Here is a 25,148-nt window from a genome sequence, read left to right on the forward strand (position 1 = left end):
CTGCGGTCCATCTGACTCCTGTGACTGCCCTCTAGTGAAGCTCCTGTTAAGTGACCACATAATATGGGCCGATCTCCTCTCTGTCCACCAGTGGCCTGCCCGAGATGTCAGCTGCAGTACTTGAATACTTCAGGGCCTATCTTCACAGCTACAGAAAACAAGCATTTGCAATGCAATGCAATAGGTCTTGCATTGATGCGAGTTTGAGCTATTGACATTGCAAATAACAATGCTTTTTTTTTTTTTTAAACATAAATAAAAGGCATTGTTATATACAATGCCAATAGCTTAAACTCGTGTAACTGCAAGACCTATTGCATTGCCAATGCTTGTTTGGAGGGTGATGTCGGTTTTAAAAAGCGGTGACCCCTTTAAAGTCTATAGTGACGTGTTTGTCAGGCGGGTGAATAGAAGTAAAAAGAGAGGGACACCTGTTAAATGCGGGTGAGTTGACCGGTATGGGTAAAGCTGCAACAGTCACTGAAAAGTGCATTTTGATTGCCAAATTATTTGAGCCACTTTGACAATGCTGCCGACCATTTGTAAAAGAAATATATATGTATGTAGGGTCGAGGCTGGTTCCTTTTTTGCATCTTGGTCAATTGGAGGCAAATTATAGAAGGAACCAAACAGCTTGTGATTCAAATTCCCATAGAATATTTTTTCCAAATGATTGCAGAAAGACTACTGGGCAGGTCAATACCAAACTTGGCATGAAGATTGTCGCTGCCTTTGTTTTGCTTTTTTTTTGGTGTAAATCTATCAAGCCTTTCTTAAAAGTCCCATTTCCCATTAAAGTTTCCATAGTAAATTCTCGGAAAGCGAAAAAACAGAAACACTGCCTCAAGACCATGCCCTGAGCTTAATATTGCCAGGTAATTGGGTTGCCATGTCCTGTTTAGTGATGGCCTGGAGATGTTACTAAAGGCCACATCCAGTGTGAGTGTAACATAGGTCATGCCTGAATCTGTGCCCATTGACGTTGAGCATGACCCCAGACAGTCGGCAATGGAAGTGAGTGAGCCCTCGGAGTATTTGTTTGAAGGGCGCTACCGCTACCGGTGCACAGTGCCCACTGGTCATGGAAGCAGGGTGAGCTCATTGAATTCTGCAGGCATGACCTTAAGTATTGCTAATAATCAAAGGCTACATCTTGTGCCCATTGTCTGCTTAAAGTGGGCATGGTGTTTCTCCAGCAGGCACTAAGGGCAGAGATCAGGATGGTGATCGAGAGCCACACTTTTTGTGTAGCTGGTAGTGAGGATAGAGATCTGGGCCATGTACTCTGACCAATAGAAGCTAGTCATAGTCCTGGCTTTTGCACAGCTTGCTATTTGGGTGGGGTTAGTATTCAGGCACATCCTGTGCAGAGTTCCCACAGAGTGTGATTCTAGGCTGTGCCTATCTGGCAAGGAAGGCATGGGTAAATTGCACAGAGCATGCCAGAATGCCACCACCCTTGTCCAGCTGTCACGCCGGAATTGCTACTCAGCAGGTCATTGGCCAAAGGTCCCCGTTCCATTTGATTCATTAGAGTAGTGGAGCAGTGTTGCTTCAAATGGTTGCTACTGGTTGTAAATAGTTCTTACTAGTTCAATCTGATTTTTTTACTGGTCTGAACTAATTTCAGCTATTTGCAACTGAGTGTTACTGGTTTTGGCAGAGACCTTCTGACATGAAGGGTTGTTGTTGCGTAGTGCATGGACAGGAACTCTTCATGGGGCATGGCTTGATGTTTTGTGTTCTGCCTCTTAGTGCTATTTGAAAAAGCTGTGCCATTTGAAAAAGCTGTGCCAGGCGCCTTTGACTCACTGCAATCCGGCTTCAGAAAAGAATGCAGCACAGAATCTGCCATGCTTAATATAGTGGATGACATTCGTCACTCACTTGACAATGGTGAGTCTTCCCTACACATTCTCCTCGACCTCTCCGCGGCTTTCGATACTGTGAACTATTCTGCCTTACTTAACACTCTCAAAATCCGCTTTGGCCTTAATGGCCATGTCCTCAAATGGTTCACCTCCTTTCTCCAACACAGAACCGAACAAATCAAAATCGAGAACTGTCTCTCTAACCCTACTCCAATCGCCCTCGGTGTACCCCAGGGATCCATTCTCTCTCCCGCGCTCTTCAACTTCTTCATGGAACCACTCACCCTCATTCTCAAACGAGCAGGAATCAATTACCACCTCTATGCTGATGACACTCAACTTTACTATAAGATTAAATCCCACTCTGATGTCCTACACCTCAATGACACCCTGTCCAAGATCCAATCATAGTTCCACCACAATCATCTTAAACTCAACCCTAAAAAAACGAAATCATTCTCTTTGCCCCTAAAAACAACCCTCTCCCCATACGAAACTGGATATCCGACCTTAATGCCCTCAACTGCTCTCTCACCACTACCAACTCAGTTAAGTCCCTAGGTATTACCATTGATTATAACCTTACTCTTTCCTCTCACATAAAATCCACAGCCAAAGGAGCGCTCTTCACTCTCCGCCATCTCAAGCAAATTAAACCCTTCATCCTGGCCGATGACTTTAAAACTGTTGTCCAATCGCTAGTCCTGTCTAGAATAGACTATGGTAACGCTATTCTCGCTGGAACACCTAAAGTCCATCTTGTACCTCTCAAATCTGTGCTCAACCTAGCTGCGAGACTTATCTTTGACTACAAACGGTTCAACCACATCTTCCCCGCGCTTAAAACACTCAAATGGCTTCCCATCGAAGACCGATCCACCTACAAGATTGCATGTATCACGCATAAAGCAGTTCACCAAAAATCTCCACGTTACCTCTCAGACAAACTACACAAAGCAGGCTGCACCCGACCGACAAGGAGCACCAACGCCCTCATACTTTTCCCCCCTCTGCTAAAAAATAAAAGCACACAGGCTCGATCCTTCTCTGGAAACGCTCCTTCCATCTGGAACTCCCTGCCTAAAGACCCACGCTATAATCCTTCCTACATCAACTTCAAAAGAGACCTCAAATTGTACCTCCTCAACAAATATTGGGGTCAATAATACCTACCTCAGACACCGTCTCCCGCTCCTCACCTCATCAGGCTTTCCTCTTTTGCCCTCCAACTCTCTCAACTCCACTTTCCATCTTTTTCTCCCCTCCCTCACGCTACCACTTCCCCTCCCCATACCACCCTCCCTGCCCCTTCCTTCAAGTATGACATCTAGACTCTAGCAAGGCGTCCCTCTGATCTCCCACAACCCTATTTCTCTAATCTCCCAGTCTCCGTATCTCCCTCCTTTTCCTCTCTTTTTCACTCCCTCACACCCACCCTAATCTAATCACACTCCACCCACATGAGCATATCATTGTACTCTTGTAAATAGCACTTGTATTTATCTGCTTTTCCTGTTCTATTGGTTTGTATGGCGATGTTATTGACCAAATGTATCACTTACTGTACCTCCTTGCACTCCTGTAAAGTGCTCTGATACCTCTGGGTCTAGCCAGCGTTATATCAAACCTTTAAAATAAAATAAATAAAGTGCGCTTGCCTGAAAGCAGACCTGCTCTGTACCCAGCAAATACTATGAACATGGATATAGCGCCAGCCATGACAGCCGTGCCAAACAGATATTGCGGGCAGGGAACAAAATGTTCCAATTAAAGGAACTCGCTGTAAAAGACAAATTATGGTTGTATACTGACATAACAAAATTATCTGAAAAAAACTCAAGTTAAAGCGACAATGTGGATGAAATCCAAAACCCAGAAAAGGAGATTACAACCGAGTTCTGTTAGATGAAACACACATAATTTAACCAGGCATCAATCAATAAATTCCATCTGTATTTGATTATAATCATAAAAGAGCAAACATAATATAAAGTATTGAATTGATTGGTTGAACCAGGCATCTGTTATGGTTTTCTCCATTAATAAGTCTGATTTAAGCTTGCATAAATCAGACTTATTCGTGTGCATCCCCCTTTTAAAAGCAAAATGGAATCCAAATGGGATTCCTATCAATTGGTCTTTAAAAATGGAAAAAACTGAGTTCCCCCCAAAACGTGTGTATGATGCAATGATACTTAACATCTTGATAGCCATTTGCTGAATGATTAACTGCTCAGGAAATCGGTGGAAACACTAATAGTTAATTTTGTAATCAAACCTATGACTGATTTTGTAGCTCAAATTAAATTTCATTCTGTAAAAGAAAACAAAAATAAGAAGTCGCTACAGTGTAGTCTGTTACTCCACTCTGTCATTGCATGCTTAAACTCTCAATGCTGGTATCAAATGAACGTCCATGCTTGTATTGAAATCACAGTTCTTGACTCCAGCTTTCATAATCCGTGTGTAGGGATGTCATATATGGGCAAATTTAGGAAATAATTATCTTTTTCATTACACAATTCATTTTTTTAATCAAATGTCTATTTGTTGGGTGAATCGATACAAGAGCCTAAACTCTGCGGCTCTCAGTGCAACAAAAATAATTCTTCAGCCATTCTGAAGGGCAGGTCCGTAATCTTGAGGTGTACAATATTGTCGCCTAATGTCTAATTTCAGTGCTACATAGAGCAGTAAGCAATTAATTAGGTAAATAATAAACTTGTCAAGTACAATATCTGTTCATTTGCCCATATTAAGAATGTTAATTTAATATGTGTTTAGAAATATTAATTTCGAATATTAAAGAGGATTTAAAAACAACTCCGTAAGTACACCACATTAAATCAAAAAATATTTTTAGAATCATTTAATGTCATCTTTTTCTCCTTCATTCAGAAGATTTGAAATGATCTTTTATTTGTCCTTTTTCCCTAGTGGTATGTTTGTGATACAGGAAAATTATGTGAATCTCTACGACCAGTCTTTGTCCAGAGTTTCCTCGATCACGGAACACAGATCTTTCTAAACAGAAGCATCGAAAAATCCCGCTGGCTGTCCATACAACTATATCACTCTTTCATGTCATCTGTTTTTAGCATGTTTCTTTCTAGGACTTCAATCAATGGGTAAGCAGCGCTGCCCCATCTTTACCTTTCGCTTGTATTTCTTTGCACTGTAATTCTACGATTGCAAATGGTTATTTTGTACATATTGGACTACTATAATTGTGAATAAACTGGTTTTTTTAAACACAGAGCCACTAATAAATATAGTTTTAAACAATACATTTATTTGTATTAGCACTGTAAAGTTTTTGGAAACCCTTTTCAAAAGTATTCATTTGTATTTTGAACTAAATATGTATAGCTTGAATACCTAATATTTCATATCCGTTTTTTTTGCTGTGCAGTTGCCTGCTGGCCTTTGCTCACAAAAGACTATAGGGCACTTTTAATTAAGAAAAAATATCAGCAAAATTCAGAAAGTAGATCTAAGACTGGGACAACATAAATCAAAATTAGATGCAGTTATTGGCAGGTTAGAAAGAAAAGATTTGGTTAGTTAGTTCAGGGCAATGCAAAATCCCGTGTGGAGGAGCATACATTCGGTAAATGATCTGTGGTGCTGTGTGATTTAAAAACTGAAAAAAACTTGTCTTTAAAGTAAAACTTCTGCCTCAGCGTACAGTACGTGAATAAACCATATATATATTCCATCAGTGAGGAACAATACATTCTTCATCGTGTCAAATTGGGGAGCCAACTCACAAAAAATGCATATGACCTATATTGATGTAACTAATATTGAGGAATGTTTACATGAGGAGATGCGGGAAGCTCTAGTTTTGGTGTTCTGTTTAAACAGCTTAGTGGATTAAAGGACCAATGTAGGACTGGTAGCAGAGTAGTGAAATGCTCAAGGGACTTGCAAACTCTTGGTTGTTTCCTTTTGAACCCAGTCTTTCCATTGTTACAACCCTAATTCTGTTTGTTTAGTTTACGACTATACAGAATCTTGAGCAATTTAGTTTGTGAGGTGTTTTACCTCTGGCTTCCTTAAACATGCTCCATGAGTGTAGAAAATTCACCTTTTCCGTGTGGTCCCTCCAGATGTTTTGCCTTTACTGGTCTTTGTTTGCTGGCTTCAGAATTCTGTTCACTTTAGCTTTGCTAACCAGTATTAAAGTGTCTCCCTTTAAACAATTTTGAATTTACCTATTCCTAATGGGTATATTTAATTTGCCTATAACTCTCTAGTAAATGGAATACAAAGTATATCCAGGGCCCTGAAGTTAAATGTCACCCATAGACTGTACCTCTCATTGTGCCATCCACTAGTGTGACAAAGCAAACATATCTTCAGGCCTACCTTGTATGTCCTGTCTCATACATTGACGTCTGCTAAAATAACCCTTTTTGACAGGTAAAAACGTCACTTTTAAATATTAGTAAGTAATCTCTATGAATGCCTCAAAGCCCAAAAGCTATTTCAACTGTGGCAGGCGTCTCTGTCCTATGTAGGAAACCAAAGTAAAATATGAATAATGTATCCCAGGAATAGGACCAGCTAGAAAGTAATTAAACCACCCTTTCAGTAGTTATTAAAAGTCAAATTCAATGATATGGTCAGAGTTGTAATAAATATTAAGGAAAAGCAACTTGAAGAAATTTGCCCTTTACCTGCCTATGATGTGAGACAGCCAATTAGTCTATGCTTCTGCCAATTCTCATTCTGTGCTTAGCCTTGAATAGGTGTGAAATGCCTCCCAGGAGCAAACAATCGGCTGACCTGAATAGGCGGGGATAACCCCATAACTCTACAGAATATGCAGATTGGGGACTGTAGGCAGCCTTTTTGGCACTACAGTGCCTAATCCTGCTTGACAGGTCAGTTGAGCCACATGTAACATTTGAGGCACTCTTGAAAAGTAGAGAACAGGATTTCAAGACAATTCTGGTGGATCCCCTGTGTGGTTGCTGAGGACCGTGCTTTTGTTTTACCTCACTTTCCCTCCTGGTTTGTTGTGGGTGCAGTGCCTGACCCAAACTGGATTTAAGTATTGGTTAAATGTAGGTAGATGGATGTAGTTGCGGGAGAACACTAGAGGTACCATAGAAAACTCCCTATTCGCACCCCCACTTCTCAAAGCCCAAGTTGAGGGTGGATAAAGACTTTCAGCATCTTGAAAATGCGATGACGTGACATTTTGAGCCTGTTTACGGTGAGGTAAACTGGAAGTACTACAGATGTAAGTAGATCAGGGCCTTGGAAATGTTACCCTATTGTTTAGAGAGGGGTCCCCACCCTGTGTCCAAACTATTTCCTGGGTAGATGCCCTGCATTGTCTACGATTAACTTCAGCCCGTACAAGTGTTTATATGGTTGAGTGTTGTCTATTTTCTGGAATAGATCGGGTCTTAATGTTACAGCCATGAGTTCTTTTCTCTTGGCTTACTCTCCTAGCAAAACTAAAATGTTGCCCCTCCGCAAAAGAATGCACTAGATTCTCATTGGCAAATCTTTGTTTGTGGTGCAGTTTGTGACCATATCAAAAGTTCTTTAGATGAAGTTGAAATCTGAGAATCTCATCGTGGTGACGCCTTTGGGTAGGATTAAAAGACTGCATCCGCTAAGCACACACGAAGCGCAAAATGCTTTTGCAACAGGACTGTAGAGGCCACAGTTTATATGGAGCTAAAACCTTTGTTTTGTAAGTGACTTGGTACACATTAGTTTTGCAGCGTGAATCTTTCTGGATTCACTATGCTGTGCATTATTCCGCGGTCTTGTGGTTGGGTCCGGATTCGTAGTCTTTTCTTAGTTTTTTTTGTTTTTTTCGTAGCCCAGGTGGGCGTCGGCGTCACACCTCCTCGGGTGTATTTCTGGTGACGTCGGCATGCTTCCTGCGGAAGCTCCCACTCTTGGGCGCCATCTTCAGATTCTTTTTTTCCGCGGTCGGGTCTGGATCGTTCCCGTTTGGGCTCCAGACATTTTTGGAGAAAGAAGAAGGAAAATACAGAAATTAGAAAGAAAAGTCATCTGAAGACTCCAGGAGACTTCATCGACGAGGAGTCAGCGAAGGAGAAGGTGAATTCATCGAGATCTTCGACGAACGTCGACGAACACGCGACCAGGGAGGCCCTGAGCGCTCGATGATGGACAACACGCCGTTCAAGTTCTGCCGTAACTGCCACCACAAGTACGCGCAGAAGGACCAGCACCCGGTATGCAACCTTTGTCTACCGGTAAATCACGAAAGCGAGGACTGCAATGCCTGCTCCGCCTTCGCCCCGAAGACCCTTCGAGTGCGGGAGAGACAGAGGGTAGAGCACGCCACCCTGCAGGGGAAGGCCCCGACTCCGTCCCTCTACGAGCTGGGGATGTCTTCCGAGGAAGAGGACCACGCTGCCGCTGAAGACGACAGCTACACGGTCGTAGAGACCGATTACACGAAGACTTCTGATAAGGTAGGAGACTCTCCGGCCCCCAAGAACGCGAGAGACTCTGAGTCTCGAAAACACGAGGGAAAGGCCCCGAAAGCGCCGACGCCAAAACAACTGGCGTCCGCGAGTACTCGCAGGCCCAGCGGATCCTCTGAGAAGGAGTCCCCGGCGCCGAGAGCTGTTGAACAGCAGAAGTCGTCGAAAATCGTCCCCGAAAAAGACCGATCGACGCCGAGGGAGAAGGACCCTAAACTACCGACGCCGACCAGGGACCCAAAATACGGTTCGACGTCAAAATCTTCGGCACCGAGAGGCACGGCGCCGAGCCAACCGCCGAAAAGAGCGGCCGAACCATCCGACGCGGAACACGCAGCCGGGATGGAGAAAAAGAGAAGGCGGCTCGAGGCCGAAATGGAAAACTTCTTGCAGCGGAAGAAAGAATTCGACGCAAAGATGAAAGCCTTCACGATTCCACACAAGACCAAGCCACCAGTGGTGGAGGTGGTCGAGGAGGAAGACTAGGTCGCCGAGGAACAAGTCCCGAGCGTCGAGGTGGTCGACGACCAGGAAGAGGACGAGAATCCCTACGATCGTTACAACTATGGGGAAGAAGAGGACAGCAGGACGGACGCAGAGTCGGCCCCCTCTGACTTACAGGAGGTGGATTACATAGATGTCGACACAGACAGCCCGGAGGAGGCGGTCGACACATATCCCTCGAGGCCCTCGCCGCCGGACGACATCGGGGCCTACAACTCTGTGATAAAGTCTGCCGCAGCGGCATTCAAACTCAACGAAGAGAAGCAGAAAGCAGACTTCCTTCTAGAGACATTGCTCCCCACACAAACAAGGAGCCAGTACCTACCAATGCTCAACAGCGTCTTGGCTCAAGGGAGGGAAGCATTCAGGGAGCCAGCAACATGTAAGGCAGTAACTCCCAGAACAGAGAAGAAGTACAAACATTCCTCAAAAGACCCGCCCTACATTCAGGGAACTGTCTCCGCAGACTCCATTATCACGGCCACAGCAAGGAAGAGGGCTAACGTAGCCACTACTTCTGGACCACCACCGGATAAGGAGAGCAAGAGGATGGATCTGGTGGGCAGAAGGATCGAACGGAATGCCGCGACCCACTGGCGCATGGCTAATTCCAACGCCCTGATAAACAGGCACATGTACCAGATCATGGAGGAGCTGGGGCAGTTGGTGAAGGACCTGCCCCAGGATGCCAGACAGAAGGCAGAAAAACTGGTTGAAGATGGGAAGAACGCGGCAAATTCTTGCCTTAAGACGGCCCTGGATGGAGCAGACACCTCCAGCAGGCTCATGATGATGGGTGTCACTGAAAGAAGACACGCCTGGCTCAGGATCTCAGGTTTCAAACCGGAGGTGCAACACAGCATCCTGAACACACCGTTCAACGGCGATACGCTTTTCGGAACAACAGTTGATGAGAAACTCAGTCAACTGAAGAAAGATAACAAAACAGCAAGGTCCATGGGAGCATTGCAGTTCAGAGGCAACAGAAGGGGCACCCCGTCACGGAGGCCTGGCGGGAGAGGTGGAAACCAGCCAGGTACATCACACCAGGCTTTCCAACAAACGCACCAGCCCGACTCGCAGGCTCAGCAAGGTCAGCAGAAGCAGCCCTGGCAATACCAACAAAGAGGCCAGTCCTTTCGAGGGAGAGGAAATGGACGTGGACAGAATAGAAGAGGGGGACAGCAGCCCACCTCTAAGTGACTTCAAAAAACTCAGTGTGCCCACCCACAGAAAAGATCCCAGGGGGCAGCACGTACAGATGGGTCAAGACAGGCTAGAACTCTACGACCACATAACACCAGTGGGAGGAATATTAAGATTTTACCTCCAAGAATGGAGAGAAATCACATCAGACAAATGGATCCTCAACATCATCCAATTCGGATACTGCATAGAGTTGGAGGGGAGGCCAACTGGCAGAAAACCAAAAAGAAAACCACTAACAAGCAAACAGCTAGAGCGTCTTCAGGAAGAAGCAAAGGAACTTCTGCAGAAGCAGGCCATAGAACGGGTACCCTTCAAGGAAAGAAACAAGGGAATATACTCGACGTACTTCCTGGTACCAAAGGTAGACGAGACAATGAGACCCATTCTGGACCTAAGGTTCCTGAACAAATTCATAAGAACGCAAAAATTCAAAATGACCTCCCTGCAAGAGGTGCTCCCGCAATTGCAAATCGGAGACTTCATGGTCACGATAGACCTCAAGGACGCCTACCTGCACATCCCAATGAACAGAAAGCACAAATATGCTCAGGTTCACCATCGGAGAAAGCCACTACCAGTTCACGACACTAGCTTTCGGGCTAAAATCAGCACCAATGGTCTTCACAAAGTGCCTCGCAGCAGTCGCAGCGCACCTACGAAGGCAGGGAATACACGTATACCCCTACCTGGACGACTGGCTGGTGAAAGCAAAATCATACCAGAAATGCAAGCAGCACGCACATACAGTGACGAGCACGCTCATAAGCCTGGGGTTCTCCATCCATTGGAAGAAATCATCAATGGAGCCGGAACAGGTGAAAATCTTCCTGGGAGCACAGATCAACACCTTACAGGGCAAGGTGTTCCCCAGCGAGAAGAGGGCGAGGGCGCTGGTGAAGGAAACTCGCCTCTACCGGAAGGGACAAGCTCGGACAGTGAGGACTGCGAGCAAGATCATGGGGATGATGGCATCATGCATCCACCTGGTACCAAATGTACGTCTCCGCATGAGACCCATTCAAGAATGGCTACAGGAGCAATGGTCACAAGCTACAGGCAGTTGGGAGGATGTAGTGGTTGTAACGCACGCAGTGCAGAAGGAGATGACATGGTGGACCATGGAGAACATAGCAAGGGGAAAGCCTCTAACGCCCCCAACGCCAACAGTGACCATCACCACAGACGCATCCCTGAAGGGAGGGGGCGCTCACATGGAGGAGCTCAAGGTGAGGGGACTGTGGATGCCAGCAGATGCGACAAAGCACATCAACTACCTAGAATTGAAGACAATCTTCCTTGCACTGAAAGCCTTCCAAACAAGACTGTACAAGCACAAGGTGTTGCTTCAAACAGACAACACCACCGCGATGTTCTACATCAATAAGCAGGGGGGCACACAGTCAGCCCCACTTTCAACACTGGCGCAGGAGATATGGAGATGGGCCATCCCTCTCAAGATAGACCTGCTAGCCATACACCTACCAGGGAAGGACAACATACAAGCAGATTGGCTCAGCAGACAGACATCGGCATCCCACGAGTGGGAGCTCAATGCTCAAGAGACAAGGTGGCTGTTCGACAGATGGGGAACACTCATGAAAGAGCCTTTTGAACCACTTCACAAGGTCTCCCTAAAGATGCTAACTATGAAAACAGCTTTCCTGGTTGCAATAACGTCCTTACGCAGAGTAAGCGAACTTCAGGCGCTGACGCTACAAGAACCCTACATACAAATACACAATGATAGGGTTGTGATGAGGACTGACCCACACTTCATGCCGAAGGTGGTGTCCAAATTCCACATGAACCAGTCTATACAGATACCGAGTTTTTTCCAAAAACCAACAACTAGCGCAGAGCGAGCTCTGCACACCCTGGACGCCAGAAGGGCAGTCATGCACTACATTGAGAGGACGAAGGGACACAGGAAAACAAAACAGTTCTTCGTGTCATTCGCCAACAGTTTCATGGGAAAGGCAGTAACCAAAAAGACTATTGCACGATGGATCGCACAGACAATTCAACTCTGCCACAAACGTGCAGGACAAGAACTAGCAGAGGGGACACGTGCCCACTCCACTAGGAAAAAGGGTGCTACAATAGCTTTCCTGGCTAACACACCCATACAGGACATATGCCTGGCGGCAACATGGGCTTCGGTGCACACGTTCACGAAGCACTACTGTGTGGATATACAGATGAACAAGGAGGCACAAGTCGGACAAAAGGTGCTCCAGCACATATTCAATAACCAATGCTCATCTTCCACCCAGCCGCCACAGAGATGAGAAACCGCTACAAAATCTATGCACAGCATAGTGAATCCAGAAAGATTCACGCTGCAAAGCGAATATTTTTCTTACCTGTCGGTGTAGTTTTGCAGCTTGAAGATCTTTCTGGATTCACTAGCGAACCCACCCACCTCCGCCAGAAAGATGAGGCTGGAGAGAGAAGAGGTGGTAAAAAAAAAAAAAAAGACTTTTGAAGTACAAGCGGTAAAATATCACCTAAATAGAACATTGCCATTACTTCGGAAACGAAAGAAACACGGAAAAAAAGAACCCGAAGATGGCGCCCAAGAGTGGGAGCTTCCGCAGGAAGCATGCAGACGTCACCGGAAATACACCCGAGGAGGTGTGACGCCGACGCCCACCTGGGCTACGAAAAAAAAAAAAAAAAAAGAAAAGACTACGAATCCGGACCCAACCACAAGACCGCGGAATAATGCACAGCATAGTGAATCCAGAAAGATCGTCAAGCTGCAAAACTACACCGACAGGTAAGAAAACTATTCGTTTTCTATGTACACGAAACCACTGATGAGGTGATCAGATGAAGTGTTTCATTTGTGAAGGTTGCTGCGGTGGTGTGTGGTGGCACCCATTTTTGGAGACTGGGCCTTAATTTTGATATTCAGAATTTGACCCAAATTAAGAGGGGGCAAGGTAGAACAAAGATAAAGAAGTTGGAAAAGAAAGATAGGAGAACGTGATGAAGGGAGAAAGCGGGGATGAAGAAGAATCTGCAAAAGGGAGGTGAAGAAGCAGGAAGTATACAGTGGGTGAAAGACAGAGGCAAGAAGTGTAATCCAAATTTAGCAGCCTTGATATTCGGCAACTCTGACATTCAGCACTGATGGTGGTGAAACACTAAGATGAATCATTGGCCCCTGCATTTCGTTGGTTTATAAACTAAGCACTACTAAGAGGTGATCACTTTAGCAAAGCATACATTTAGAATCCGTTTTAAAGTGGTCTCACATTGGTTGGGCCCACCGTGTCCAATGTTTCTGCACCCTGCGACAGTGGAATGCAGCTGTGGTGAAAGTACATGATTCTTACGAAGTTCAACATGGGAAAATATATTTGGGTTTGTAAATTCTACCCCTCTGGTATTTCCATGCAGTCTGTGTGCTTATAGATCCAGTTATCTGAAATTGTTTCAAATCAGTTACTGGTCGTTTCTGAAGTTCTTTCTCTAAGCAAAACCGATCATGAGTGCACTTCATATGGTGAGAAAATCAGACATAGCAGACTTCAATAAGCTGAAATCCTGTTCCGCACCTTTGCTGTGTTTGCTTTGAGATGTTGGTGTACTGTGGCTGTGTTTACTTACAAATAAATTAAGTTAGCTGCACCAGGTAAAGTGTTGGCAGTGCTGCTTGTAAATATATTTATATTTTCTGTTTTCGGCCTCTCCCTTTATTTACCTGCACTGTTCTTGAAGCCTCCAATTTTCTAGTCGTGTGAACCGTGACAATTCAGACCGGACCTAATGCGCCATAGCATTGTCAAGTTAAGCGTCAGGTGACCCCTTTTGATGAAAATTGTAAACCCGTTAGAACAAATGAAAAAATTGCTTTTGCAATTTAAATGAAATAATGTTTCTAGAAATGCAATAGAAGAACAGAGACGACTTAATTGCTTTCAGTGGATGCATATTAAAAGTGAAAAAAAATGACTTCACTATCTCACCAAATATATTTTCTGCCACAGGTAATGATTCTGAAAACTCATATTAAAATCATACGAAACATTACATAGACGTTATCATCCCAGAAAGAAATGTTCCTCTGTAAAGTATGTTTTGTCACCCTCATCAGAAAAGTAACAGGTTTTCGTTTCAGGTGCTAAATTGCCATGAAAAAGTTCTAAAAGCAAGGGAGAGATTTTATTTTGTTTGTTATGACTGTTTGCGCGTGTGTGTGCGCGCGTGTGTGTGTGTGTGTGTGTGTGTGTGTGTGTGTGTTTGTTTGTTTGTTTGTGTGTTTTTGTGTGTGCATGCCCTAGTGCCTCTCTGGAAGCACTAACTTTTGATATTGGTCTCTAACTCCCAAACTTGGGTTATTTTCTAATCCTTCTCAAAGAGGGTTATCATCGCACCCCAGAAATGTTTCTCTCTTTTTGTTTCAGGTTGCTTGGAAGAGGCTCAATGTTTGTGTTTTCGCCAGAACAGTTTCAAAGACTTCTTAAAATAAACCCAGACTGGAAATCTTACAGGCTTCTTGATTTAGGAGCCGGAGATGGAGAAGTCACGAAAGTCATGAGCCCTCATTTCGAAGAAATCTACGTAACAGAGATGTCGCAAACTATGATATGGCAACTTCAGAAAAAAAAGTACAGGTACAGGAAGGATGCCGTGGAGTGGCGCTGGATAGGTTTCTCCTTAAAAACAAATAGTACTATACTAACCGTAGAGCGTCCTGGTTTAATTGGGTTCAGTTCCTTTTAACTGTTTTGTATTATGGCCTGTTGACAGCTCCCTGCCCCAGGACAGCCTTACTAACCCAGCAACTGTTAGGCCCAACAGCATCCGATATAACATTTAGTTAAATCTTGCATGAAAATAATAGTAGCATGTTAAAGTAAATTGCACAGATTCAAAAAAGCAAATGTGTTGTTTTTATGATCCGTTCTGTGAATAGGTAAGTTGTGTAGGCTTCTGTGAACTATTTTTTCAAAAAAATCGGAATAGAAAAATAGTCTTTCTGCATAAATTACGTTTCACTTATGGCATAAAGAAAATTAGGCTAAATACTGTTTCTGAACCGGCTGAAGGCCATGAGTTTGTCTCTTGTACTTTAACTCTTACGACAACGAATTGCCAGAAAAGTGCAATTCGTGCTGACTGTGCCAGAAAAGTAGATAGGAATGAGGTGGCTTCACTGAGTTTTCTGTCTATTGTACACAACCTACTATACCACAGTTGTCAACAATTGTTGGGCATGAAAATTGAGGTGAGCAAGAGAACCAGTGCATCTTACTTATTAGATGCCCATCATCGCGCCAAACAATTTGAGGGTGATTAAGAAGCAATATTTCAGAACTCTTTAAGAGATCTTCTTGATGATGTAACAAGAACACTAGTGTTTTCCATCCCAATTTAAGGAAAGAATCATACCATTAATGTTGAAAAAAGGACCAGATCATTCATGTGGACAAAGGTCCATACCAATTTAGCATCAAGAGCATCAGGCCCAGTTGTTGGACACTTAGTGATGACTCTAAGAATATATTTTCTCCGCTTTAAATTCTGCACAGTGCCATCTTTATCAAGAAATCAGTCATTTTAAGAGTAAATTAGTTAATACAACCGATAATTCTTCGCAAAAAGTAGGCAATATGTTTCTGCAATGTATTCATCACTTTGGCTCTACTGGTCTACTTTATGATTGTCAACTTAGAGGAGCAAATATTTCAAAATCTATCTCCCAATGAAATCGCTGCTACTATTCTCAAACTAAAGAAATACTGTAAAAGAACGTCATCTGGTCACACACTACAGTTTTCCCATTAGAACCATATGTGGATCCCCGGCGAGAGTGTATGTAGTGCCCCTTGCTGTCTCTTATCCAAGGAAGTACTGGAAAAATGTGTGTCAAATGTTGAAAGGACATTGTACCTTTAAGAATGGTGAAACCACTGCACACTTTAACAGCTATTTTCACAGGGGTTGAGATTTCTTCCTCAATGGTGTATTAAGACAGGCTTTGGTAGTTTTTAAAATGCACGTCACCAGTACCAGTATTCAACAAATAGGATTTTAAGATTACATTAGAGGATGGTTGTATTTCCCCACTAATGTTTCTTCTTCAAATTTTTTAATATGATGTCATATGGTAGTTTCGAAATGTAGTCACTTCGAAATTGTACTGTATGTTCAACAACATTCTTTCATTGGTTTAGCTAATTCTATAAAGTAACCACTAAGTCAGTTTATCCCTCATTGGTCCTGTGTATATTGTTCAACAGGAATAACCTGTAAGGGCGTTAAATTTACTTACTATTTCTAAATTGTAATATGTTGCATAGATATGTTGTATATATAGTTTTTCTTGAATGTTTGGATACTTAGAATATACACAAATGATTTCCTCTTTATCTTCTAAAATACAGGTCCTATGTAGGTGTTCTACCATTCTGTTACATTTGACTATTATGTAATTCCTTCATCAATATTTGAATTTTAGTTTTTTATCCAAACTTTAGACCCAGTGGAATCTCCCCCAACACTCCACTCTTCCCATCCCGGGTCTTGATCTGGGGTCAGCATGCTCTTCATTAAGTTGCTTTTAAATTGTCTTCAAGCAGTGCCACATTAAGGCTCCTCATGAGCCTAAGACTGACAAGGGAGAGAACCTCCTCTGGAAAATGAAATATTCTCTCAAATTCTAGGTTTAATTAACTTTTTTGCTCTTATGTTTTTTTCTACACTTGAAAAAAATATTGACGCCTCATTACAAGTTTCCCGGATCTAGGTGCAGAGATACGGGCAACCATAGTCGCCTATTGCAGCTGGTATCCTTGCACCGAAAACTGAAGATTACGAGGTATTACTTTTGGAATGAGAAATAACTTGCGGTCCTGGGAATTCGAAGTCCGCATTAAGATCCATTTACTATCTGCTTGAAATTGGTGGTAAATGATGTGGTGGCTGTAGGAAGGTGGATACCGGACTATGGTTACCCCAGATGTTTTGCCTTGTGTTTAGCTGGTTTTCAACTTAGTTGGCCTGGGATCCTGCTAATCAGGACCCCAGGCTATCTGCTCTCTCTGTAAAATGGACACCATGTACCTTCGGTACATCTCCAATTGGGAATTGGGTCACCTTATGAGCCCCTGTACAGTGTACTATAGGTACCCAGGGCATAGGTGTAACCAAGGCCTACCAGGGGCTGCAGCATGTATTATGCCACCCCTGGCTGGCCACTCAAACTGACACAACTCGCTGATCACTCAGCTGGGGCAAGGTCATGTAATCACCCCTTGCTTAGGTGTAGTATTCCTATATCTGCCCTTAAAAATAGACACACAGTAACCTATAAGTCGCTCCTATGGCAGGCCTTAACAATCCTGGAGGCAGAGTGCTTGGTTACGTGTGAGATGGTGCTCTAGCATGAGCTGAGCCTGTCTGCAGCTTTTGGAACCATGTCCTTATAGCTATTCTATGATATCGCTATACCATATACTCTTAAGTGCATTATAATCCTTGCACTTGAATGCTAACTTTGGTTTGGCTTTATCTAAACATGTCGTGTAAGGTCTCATACGCTTTGGAATACTACCCCCTCGCCAATTCTGGCGACGGGGGTATCATTCCACCCTTCTAGAGGGATAAGACATGTTAGTTCTGACTATCCCGGTTAAAGTTAACCAGAGCCCCAACGTCACAAAATGGACGCTGCTGCCACAGACACAAGTCTGACCTCCTGCTGCTTCCTTCCAGTCACGGAGGTTTGGACAATAGGTTTCCTGCCTGGAGAGGTGCGAGCATCACCCCAGACAGGACTTTGTGTATTGAGACAGGGAGGGCTGAATAGACTGAGGCACACTAGGTGCTTCATGCATACCCCAGTTCAAACCGGTTGCTGGGGCACTCCAGCCCCAGCTCTGGCGCCAAACTGGACAAAGGAAAGGGGGTGTAACCACCCCCCTTCCTGGTCCCACACATAGGAGGGACCTAGTGAGTAAACCAGCCCCATTTAGTTGTATAAAGGTAGGAGCTGACCCAGGAGACTTTAGATTTATCCTGATATCGGCTTGAAACAAAACTCTGGACCCTTCGACATTCACCTGAGCTGAAGACTGAGGAATCTCCCTTGTGGCCAAGGATTGACCACCCTGGGCAACCAGGCACCATCCAGCAACTAGACGGCTTGCTTTGTCCCTGTTCCCGCCGGAACCCGAGCACAGAGCCTGACAAGACCTCGACTCCCGGACCTCTCTGACCCCACTGCACGACTCCAGCACAGCTGAGCCCAGTGGAAGGCGTCGGAACCCGTGGAACCCGGCAACTTGGAAATTCTTCAACTTGCTAACAGCGCAGCTCCTGAGGCATCCTCGAAGCTGTGCACTGGGGACTGAGACACCCCGACACCGAGCTCCACCTGCACCGAAGACCAGCCCTCCACACTCCATGAGATCTGCGTGGGGCCCTTCTGCTTGTGTTCTGCTCGACGCGTTGTCCCGGTTGCTGGCCAGTTGGCTAGTAGCCCTGTGACGTCGATCCTGTGAAAATCCATCGCTGGTCTGGTTGCTCCAGACTGGCACTTGCTTCCCTGAAAAGGTGAAGTACCTTAGACCCTCCTGGTCTGCACCAGAAGCTATTTGTGTATCCTGCGTGGGTTGCCTTTGCTTAAGCTTGTTGGCTCTGATCTTGAAGTCGACCCCTCCATCTGTGAGAACCTTCGTGGGACAGCTCCTCGCCAGCACCTGTTCGTCCTCGACGCCTCCTGGTCCGCGTGGCTGCAATGACAAGCTTCACAACAGCACCTGATTGTTCCTCGACAACGTCTGGTTCCTTCCTGGTTCCACCCGGTCACTGGCTAGTGACCTAGACTCTGTCCCCTCTGCTTTCAGGTCTCCTTCATCTTCGATCCACCCTTGGATCCACCTGGACATCTTCCTCCTGGTCGCCTGCAGCATCTTCTTCCGAGGCTCCATAGGAATCAACGAGAAAACTCGACACACTTTGACACCTATGCACCCGCAGCACGTGGGTGAGGTAACGCAAGTACTTCGGTGCTCCTGTAGGGATTGACTATCCTAGTGTCCAGTTTTGTTAGTTGTACATTCCTAGTTAGACCAGAAGTGTCCTAAATCTTCGATTACTTACCTTTTAAGTTCCCATTGACTTTCTATTGACTCTCGCGTGAGTGTACTGACACTGCACGCGCCGCCTGTGGGCCTCCTACTCCAAACCTAAGGGTCAGATAGTGTAGCCCCAGCGATCCTCTAGGCCCTAGGCCTTTCCTTTTCCCGAGTCGTGGTTCTTATACCACTTACTTAGTATATGGTTTTACGGGCCCCTAGGGCCTAACTGTAAATTGTGCTATTTAAAGTCTTTCTAAGAGTAACTTGTTATGTGCTTTGGCCTCTGATCTCATAAAGAGTTTAGAGGAGTGTGTTAGTCAATAAATACATATATATTTTATATATATCCTGTGTGGTGTCCTTTCATTTGGTATTCAAGGGGTTACATATGGTAAAACAGCTGGCTTTACACGCCTTCAAGAGTCTTTTAGCCTAAGACTGACTGTTCTGTCCACGCTACCACTAGGATAGCTGGTCTATAAGGTTGACTTACAACCATCACCATAAGGGTTGTTTGGACTGGTGCAAGGTGCTCACTAGAATAGTGAACATCATATACCAGGCCAACTTCCCACATTGGTGGGCAGCGGTTGGGATTAGAGCTTGCTGTTGTTTTACCACTTGTAATCTTGAGATATCATTTGAAAGATCACATAGATACCTGTAGGTACATATAAAACAAGTCTTAGTATACTAAGTTCTACTGAACTTAGCTGTTGTAGAGCCTGGGCCTAGCACACCCTGACTACAACTCCTAGACAGGTTCTGTAGGAAAACACATAGTGTAGGTAAGTGCAACACCCCACCTCACTAGAAACCATGTCTCATTCAGCGAACCCCAGTGGTTCTCTGCATGCAGAAGCAGATCACTTGGGGACTGCTTCAAGATATGACACCTTAGCCTTCCAAGAATTGAGACAATTTTGTACTTCTAGAAGGCTAAAACAGGGTTCAAACCCTACCCTCAAGTTCCTGGTCGAGCTCTTAGAAGAGTATGATGCTCGACAGCCACCTAAGACAGGTGACATAGGTAGTGCAGATGAAGTCCTTCCCTCCACAGATGACAGTGCTGATACTTCAGTACCAGAGGAGGAAGAAGAAGAGGAGGGGGTGGAAGAGGATGAGTCTGATCCTGAGGTAAACAGCCAAGTAGCAGTCAGAAGACTTAGCCAGGCTAACTTAAGCATACATGGGAGTCAGTATGGGCAGCCCTCATACAGACCCCCAAGTGGGCTTAACCAGAGGCAGAGAAGAGGAAGATCCCACTCCAGGGACTCTCTCCACTCTCATGCTTCAAATGGCTCTCATGGCCTTGCTCAGAGAGGGATGACTTCCCCTCAGAGAAGGGAACATGAGGCAAAGATGAGAGAAGCTGCTCTTAGGATTGAAAGACAGAAACTTGAGGTTGCCCTGGCCAAAGAGAAACTTGCTCGTGCTAGAGAGCATAGAGAGAGTGGGTTAGAACCCACTGGTGGCAGCAATATCCCTAAGGATAAAGATAGGTCCTATGAGAATAGACACCTAAGCAAGATTATGCCCCCCTATAAAGAAGGGGATGACATCCACAAGTGGATTACTGCTTTGGAGAGGGCCTGCAAAGTGCAGCAGGTACCCCAAAGTCAGTGGGCAGCAATCTTATGGCTGTCCTTTTCTGAAAAAGGTAGAGATAAGCTCCTCACAGTTAGTGATGAGGATGCTAAAAACTACTCTGTCCTGAAGAGTGCTCTGATTGATGGGTTTGGCTTAACCACTGAACAGTACAGGTTGATGTTCAGGGATACCCAGAAGACACAGACTCAGGACTGGACTGAATTTGTAGATTGTGCTACTAAGGCTCTGGAGGACTGGTTATTGGGCAGCAAAGTACAGGACTTTACAGGATTGTATAATTTGATTATGAGGGAGCAGATCCTTAGTAATTGTCAAAACCAGCTTCTACACCAGCACCTGGTGGACTCAGATCTGACCTCTCCACGAGAATTGGGTAAGAGGGCAGACAAATGGGTCAGAACCAGGATTAGGCCTAAAAATCAGGGTGGTGACCAGAAGAAAGATTCTACCAAGCCTCAAGAGAAAGGTGGGGATAAATCAAAAGACAAGTCCTCCACAGGGCCCCAAAACTCCAATGGTGGGGGTGGGTCCCAAAACCCTTCCTCTAACAAAAAGAAACCTTATTGCCATGTCTGTAAACAGCCTGGCCACTGGAAGACTGACAGCAGTTGCCCAAGGGCCAACAATAAGGAAAACATTCCCCCAAGTAATACTCACAGACCTCCTGTTACTGTTAGCAGTAATCCCCCAGGTGGTGGGAGTGCCCCCAAGAATTTGGCTGGGTTTACTTTGGGAACTCAGGTGGACTCTGGTCTAACCAGGTCCCCTACCACAGCTACTCGTGTCTGTGAAGATGGCATGGGGTTTGCCAACTTCACTGCTTGTCCCAACACTTTGAACAAGTACAGACAGGAGCCCCTCATCAATGGTCAGAAAGTTGAGGCCTATAGAGACACAGGGGCTATCATCACTATGGTGACTGAGAGTCTAGTCTCCTCAAGGCAACTTTTACCTCGAGCCACATACCAGGTGACCAACATTGATGGAGTACAGAAAGATCATCCCATGGCAGTAGTTAATCTCAGCTGGGGAGGTGTCACTGGCCCCAAGAGAGTGGCAGTGTCTACAAACTTGCCTGTAGATTGTCTACTGGGAAATGATCTGGAAATCTCAGCCTGGGCTGAGGTAGAACAAGAAACACATTCTAAAATGGTAAATCTCCATGGAAAGGTTAGTGGGGCTGTGATGGCCACAGCCCAGGATATCCTCCCTGAAAAGGTTGGTAGGGCTGTGCTAGTCTCAGCCCAATCTCAAGCAGACTCCTACCCTAGACAGATTGACAGGGCTGTGATGGTAACAGCCCAAACTCAGACAGATTTTAGTGCTGGGAAGCCTGAAACTATGGATCACTCCACTCAGACAGAGAGCATTGGGGAGGAAGAAAAGTCTCCCTCCCACCAAACATTAGGTGAGAGTCGGCCTCCTCCGGGAACTGACCCTACCCCTTGTGAAGAAACTGCCCCAGAGGTAGTCCGGCCTAGCCTGGCAGAGCCCCTGATGTCAGTGGACCCTTCCAAGTTGGGACCCAGTCTGGAGCAGGTAAACTGCCCCTCTCTGCCCTGCCTCAGTCAGCCCAGGGCTGTAGAGGTCAGGAAGGCCAGTGGACCCCAAAGGGCCCCCTGTCCACAAGAACTCCCCCATCAGCAGATTAGGGGCACCAAAGCTAGCAGCGCTAGCAAGGAGAAAGTTTTAAAAACTCCTGAGGGATCTCCCTTACATTTAGTTAGGAACCTCCCCCAGATGGACACTGTTGGGCACAGCCAACCCTGGGACCTAAAAGCCCCAAACCTGACCTGTCCCTCCAGTAAGCCAGCAAAAGGGACCCGGCCTCCAGCTGTAGGCAGCCAGAGGTTGACCCTGAGAGCACAGTGCAACTCAGTCCTGGAAAGAAAGGCACACTTGGTGGAAGGTGATTGGAGGAAGCTGAGCCCTACATTTGAGGAGTCTCACTTCAGTACTCCATCTCAACACCAGCCTTTTACTTTGCCAAAACACACCACAGGTAGAGATTCCCTATGGTGGAGACCCTCTGATAACCCTAGGGTGAGGGATTGCTTAGTGGACCATGAGACAGGGGGTAACCATGCTAGTGCAGGTACTTCCTTATATGGCCACTTAGGCAATATAAGCTTACCTGGTCAAGGATAGCCATATCTCCTTTCGTTGGGGTGGGGGTGGGGGGGGGGGTGTAGGAATGTGGATACCTGACTATGGTTACCCCAGATTTTTTGCCTTGTGTTTAGCTGGTTTTCGACTTAGTTGGCCTGGGATCCTGCTAATCAGGACCCCAGGCTATCTGCTCCCTCTGTAAAATGGACTCCATGTACCTTAGGTACATCTCCAATTGGGAATTGGGTCACCCTATGAGCCCCTGTACAGTGTACTATAGGTACCCAGGGCATAGGTGTAACCAAGCCCTACCAGGGGCTGCAGCATGTATTATGCCACCCCTGGCTGGCCACTCAAACTGACACAACTGGCTGATCACTCAGCTGGGGCAAGGTTGTGTAATCACCCCTTGCTTAGGTACAGTATTCCTATATCTACCCTTAAAAATAGACACCCAGTAACCTATAAGTCACTCCTATGGCAGGCCTTAACAATCCTGGAGGCAGAGTGCTTGGTTATGTGTGAGATGGTGCTCTAGCATGAGCTGAGCCTGTCTGCAGCTTTCGGAACCATGTCCTTATAGCTGTTCTATGATATCGCCATACCATATACTCTTAATTGCATTATAATCCTTGCGGTTGAATGCTAACTTTGGTTTGGCTTTATCTAAACATGTCGTGTAAGGTGTCATACGCTTTGGAATGCTACCCCCTCGCCAATTCTGGCGTCGGGGGTAGCATTCCACCCTTCTAGAGGGAGAAGACATGTTAGTTCTGACTATCCCGGTTAAAGTTAACCAGAGCCCCAGCGTCACAAAATGGACGCTGCTGCCACAGACACAATTCTGACCTCCTGCTGCTGGGAGTCCTTCCAGTCACTGAGGTTTGGACAATAGGTTTCCTGCTTGGAGAGGTGCGAGCACCACCCCAGACAGGACTTTGTGTATTGGGACAGGGAGGGCTGAATAGATTGAGACACTGCCTGAGGCACATTAGGTGCTTCATGCATACCCCAGTTCAAACCGGTTGCTGGGGCACTCCAGCCCCAGCTCTGGCGCGAAACTGGACAAAGAAAAGGGGTGTAACCACCCCCCTTCCTGGTCCCACCCATAGGAGGGACCTAGTGAGTAAACCAGCCCCCTTTAGTTGTATAAAGGTAGGAGCTGACCCAGGAGACTTTAGATTTATCCTGATATCGACTTGAAACAAAACTCTGGACCCTTCGACATTCACCTGAGCTGAAGACTGAAGAATCTCCCTTGTGGCCAAGGAGTGACCACCCTGGGCAACCAGGCACCATCCAGCAACACGACGGCTTGCTTTGTCCCCCTTCCCGCCGGAACCCGAGTACAGAGCCTGACAAGACCTCGACTCCCGGACTTCTCTGACCCCACTGCACGACTCCAGCACAGCTGAGCCCCGTGGAAGGCGTCGGAACCAGTGGAACCCGGCAACTTGGAAAGTCTTCAACTTGCTAACAGCGCAGCTCCTGAGGCATCCTCGAAGCTGTGCACTGGGGACTGAGACACCGAGCTCCACCTGCACCGAAGACCAACCCTCCACGAGATCTGCGTGGGGCCCTTCTGCTTGTGTTCTGCTCGACGCGTTGACCCGGTTGCTGGCCAGTTGGCTAGTAGCCCTGTGACGACGATCCTATGAAAATCCATCGCTGGTCTGGTTGCTCCAGACTGGCACTTGCTTCCCTGAAAAGGTGAAGTACCTTAGACCCTCCTGGTCTGCACCAGAAGCTCTTTGTGTATCCTGCGTGGGTTGCCTTTGCTTAGGCTTGTTGGCTCCGATCTTGAAGTCGACCCCTCCATCTGCGAGAACCTTCGAGGGACAGCTCCTCTCCAGCACCTGGTCGTCCTCGACGCCTCCTGGTCCGCGTGGCTGCAACAACAAGCTTCACGGCAGCACCTGATTGCTCCTCGACGACGTCTGGTTCCTTCCTGGTTCCACCCGGTCACTGGCTAGTGACCTAGACTCTGTCCCCTCTGCTTTCAGGTCTCCTTCATCTTCGATCCACCCTTGGATCCACCCGGACATCTTCCTCCTGGTCGCCTCCAGCATCTTCTTCCGAGGGTCCATAGGAATCAACGAGAAAACCCGACACACTTTGACACCTATGCACCCGCAGCCCATGGGTGAGGTAACGCGAGTACTTCGGTGCTCCTGTAGGGATTGACTATCCTAGTGTCCAGTTTTGTTAGTTGTACATTCCTAGTTAGACCGGAAGTGTACTAAATCTTTGATTACTTACCTCTTAAGTTC

At 45.9% G+C, this 25,148-nt stretch overlaps 1 protein-coding gene across 3 annotated transcripts in view; it reads left to right on the forward strand.

Annotated features, from left to right (window-relative positions):
* Window positions 1-25,148, forward strand: part of METTL9 (methyltransferase 9, His-X-His N1(pi)-histidine) — a 219,639-nt gene that overhangs the window by 67,207 nt on the left and 127,284 nt on the right. For all 3 annotated transcript variants that reach the window (XM_078665133.1, XM_078665131.1, XM_078665132.1), the window contains exons 2-3: window positions 4,809-4,999; window positions 14,479-14,688. In XM_078665133.1, the coding sequence (XP_078521259.1) occupies window positions 4,809-4,999; window positions 14,479-14,688 (401 nt within the window). The remainder of the gene's footprint in view (window positions 1-4,808; window positions 5,000-14,478; window positions 14,689-25,148) is intronic.

Source organism: Lissotriton helveticus, chromosome 10, assembly GCF_964261635.1.
Source record: "Lissotriton helveticus chromosome 10, aLisHel1.1, whole genome shotgun sequence".
Classification (NCBI taxonomy): domain Eukaryota; kingdom Metazoa; phylum Chordata; class Amphibia; order Caudata; family Salamandridae; genus Lissotriton; species Lissotriton helveticus.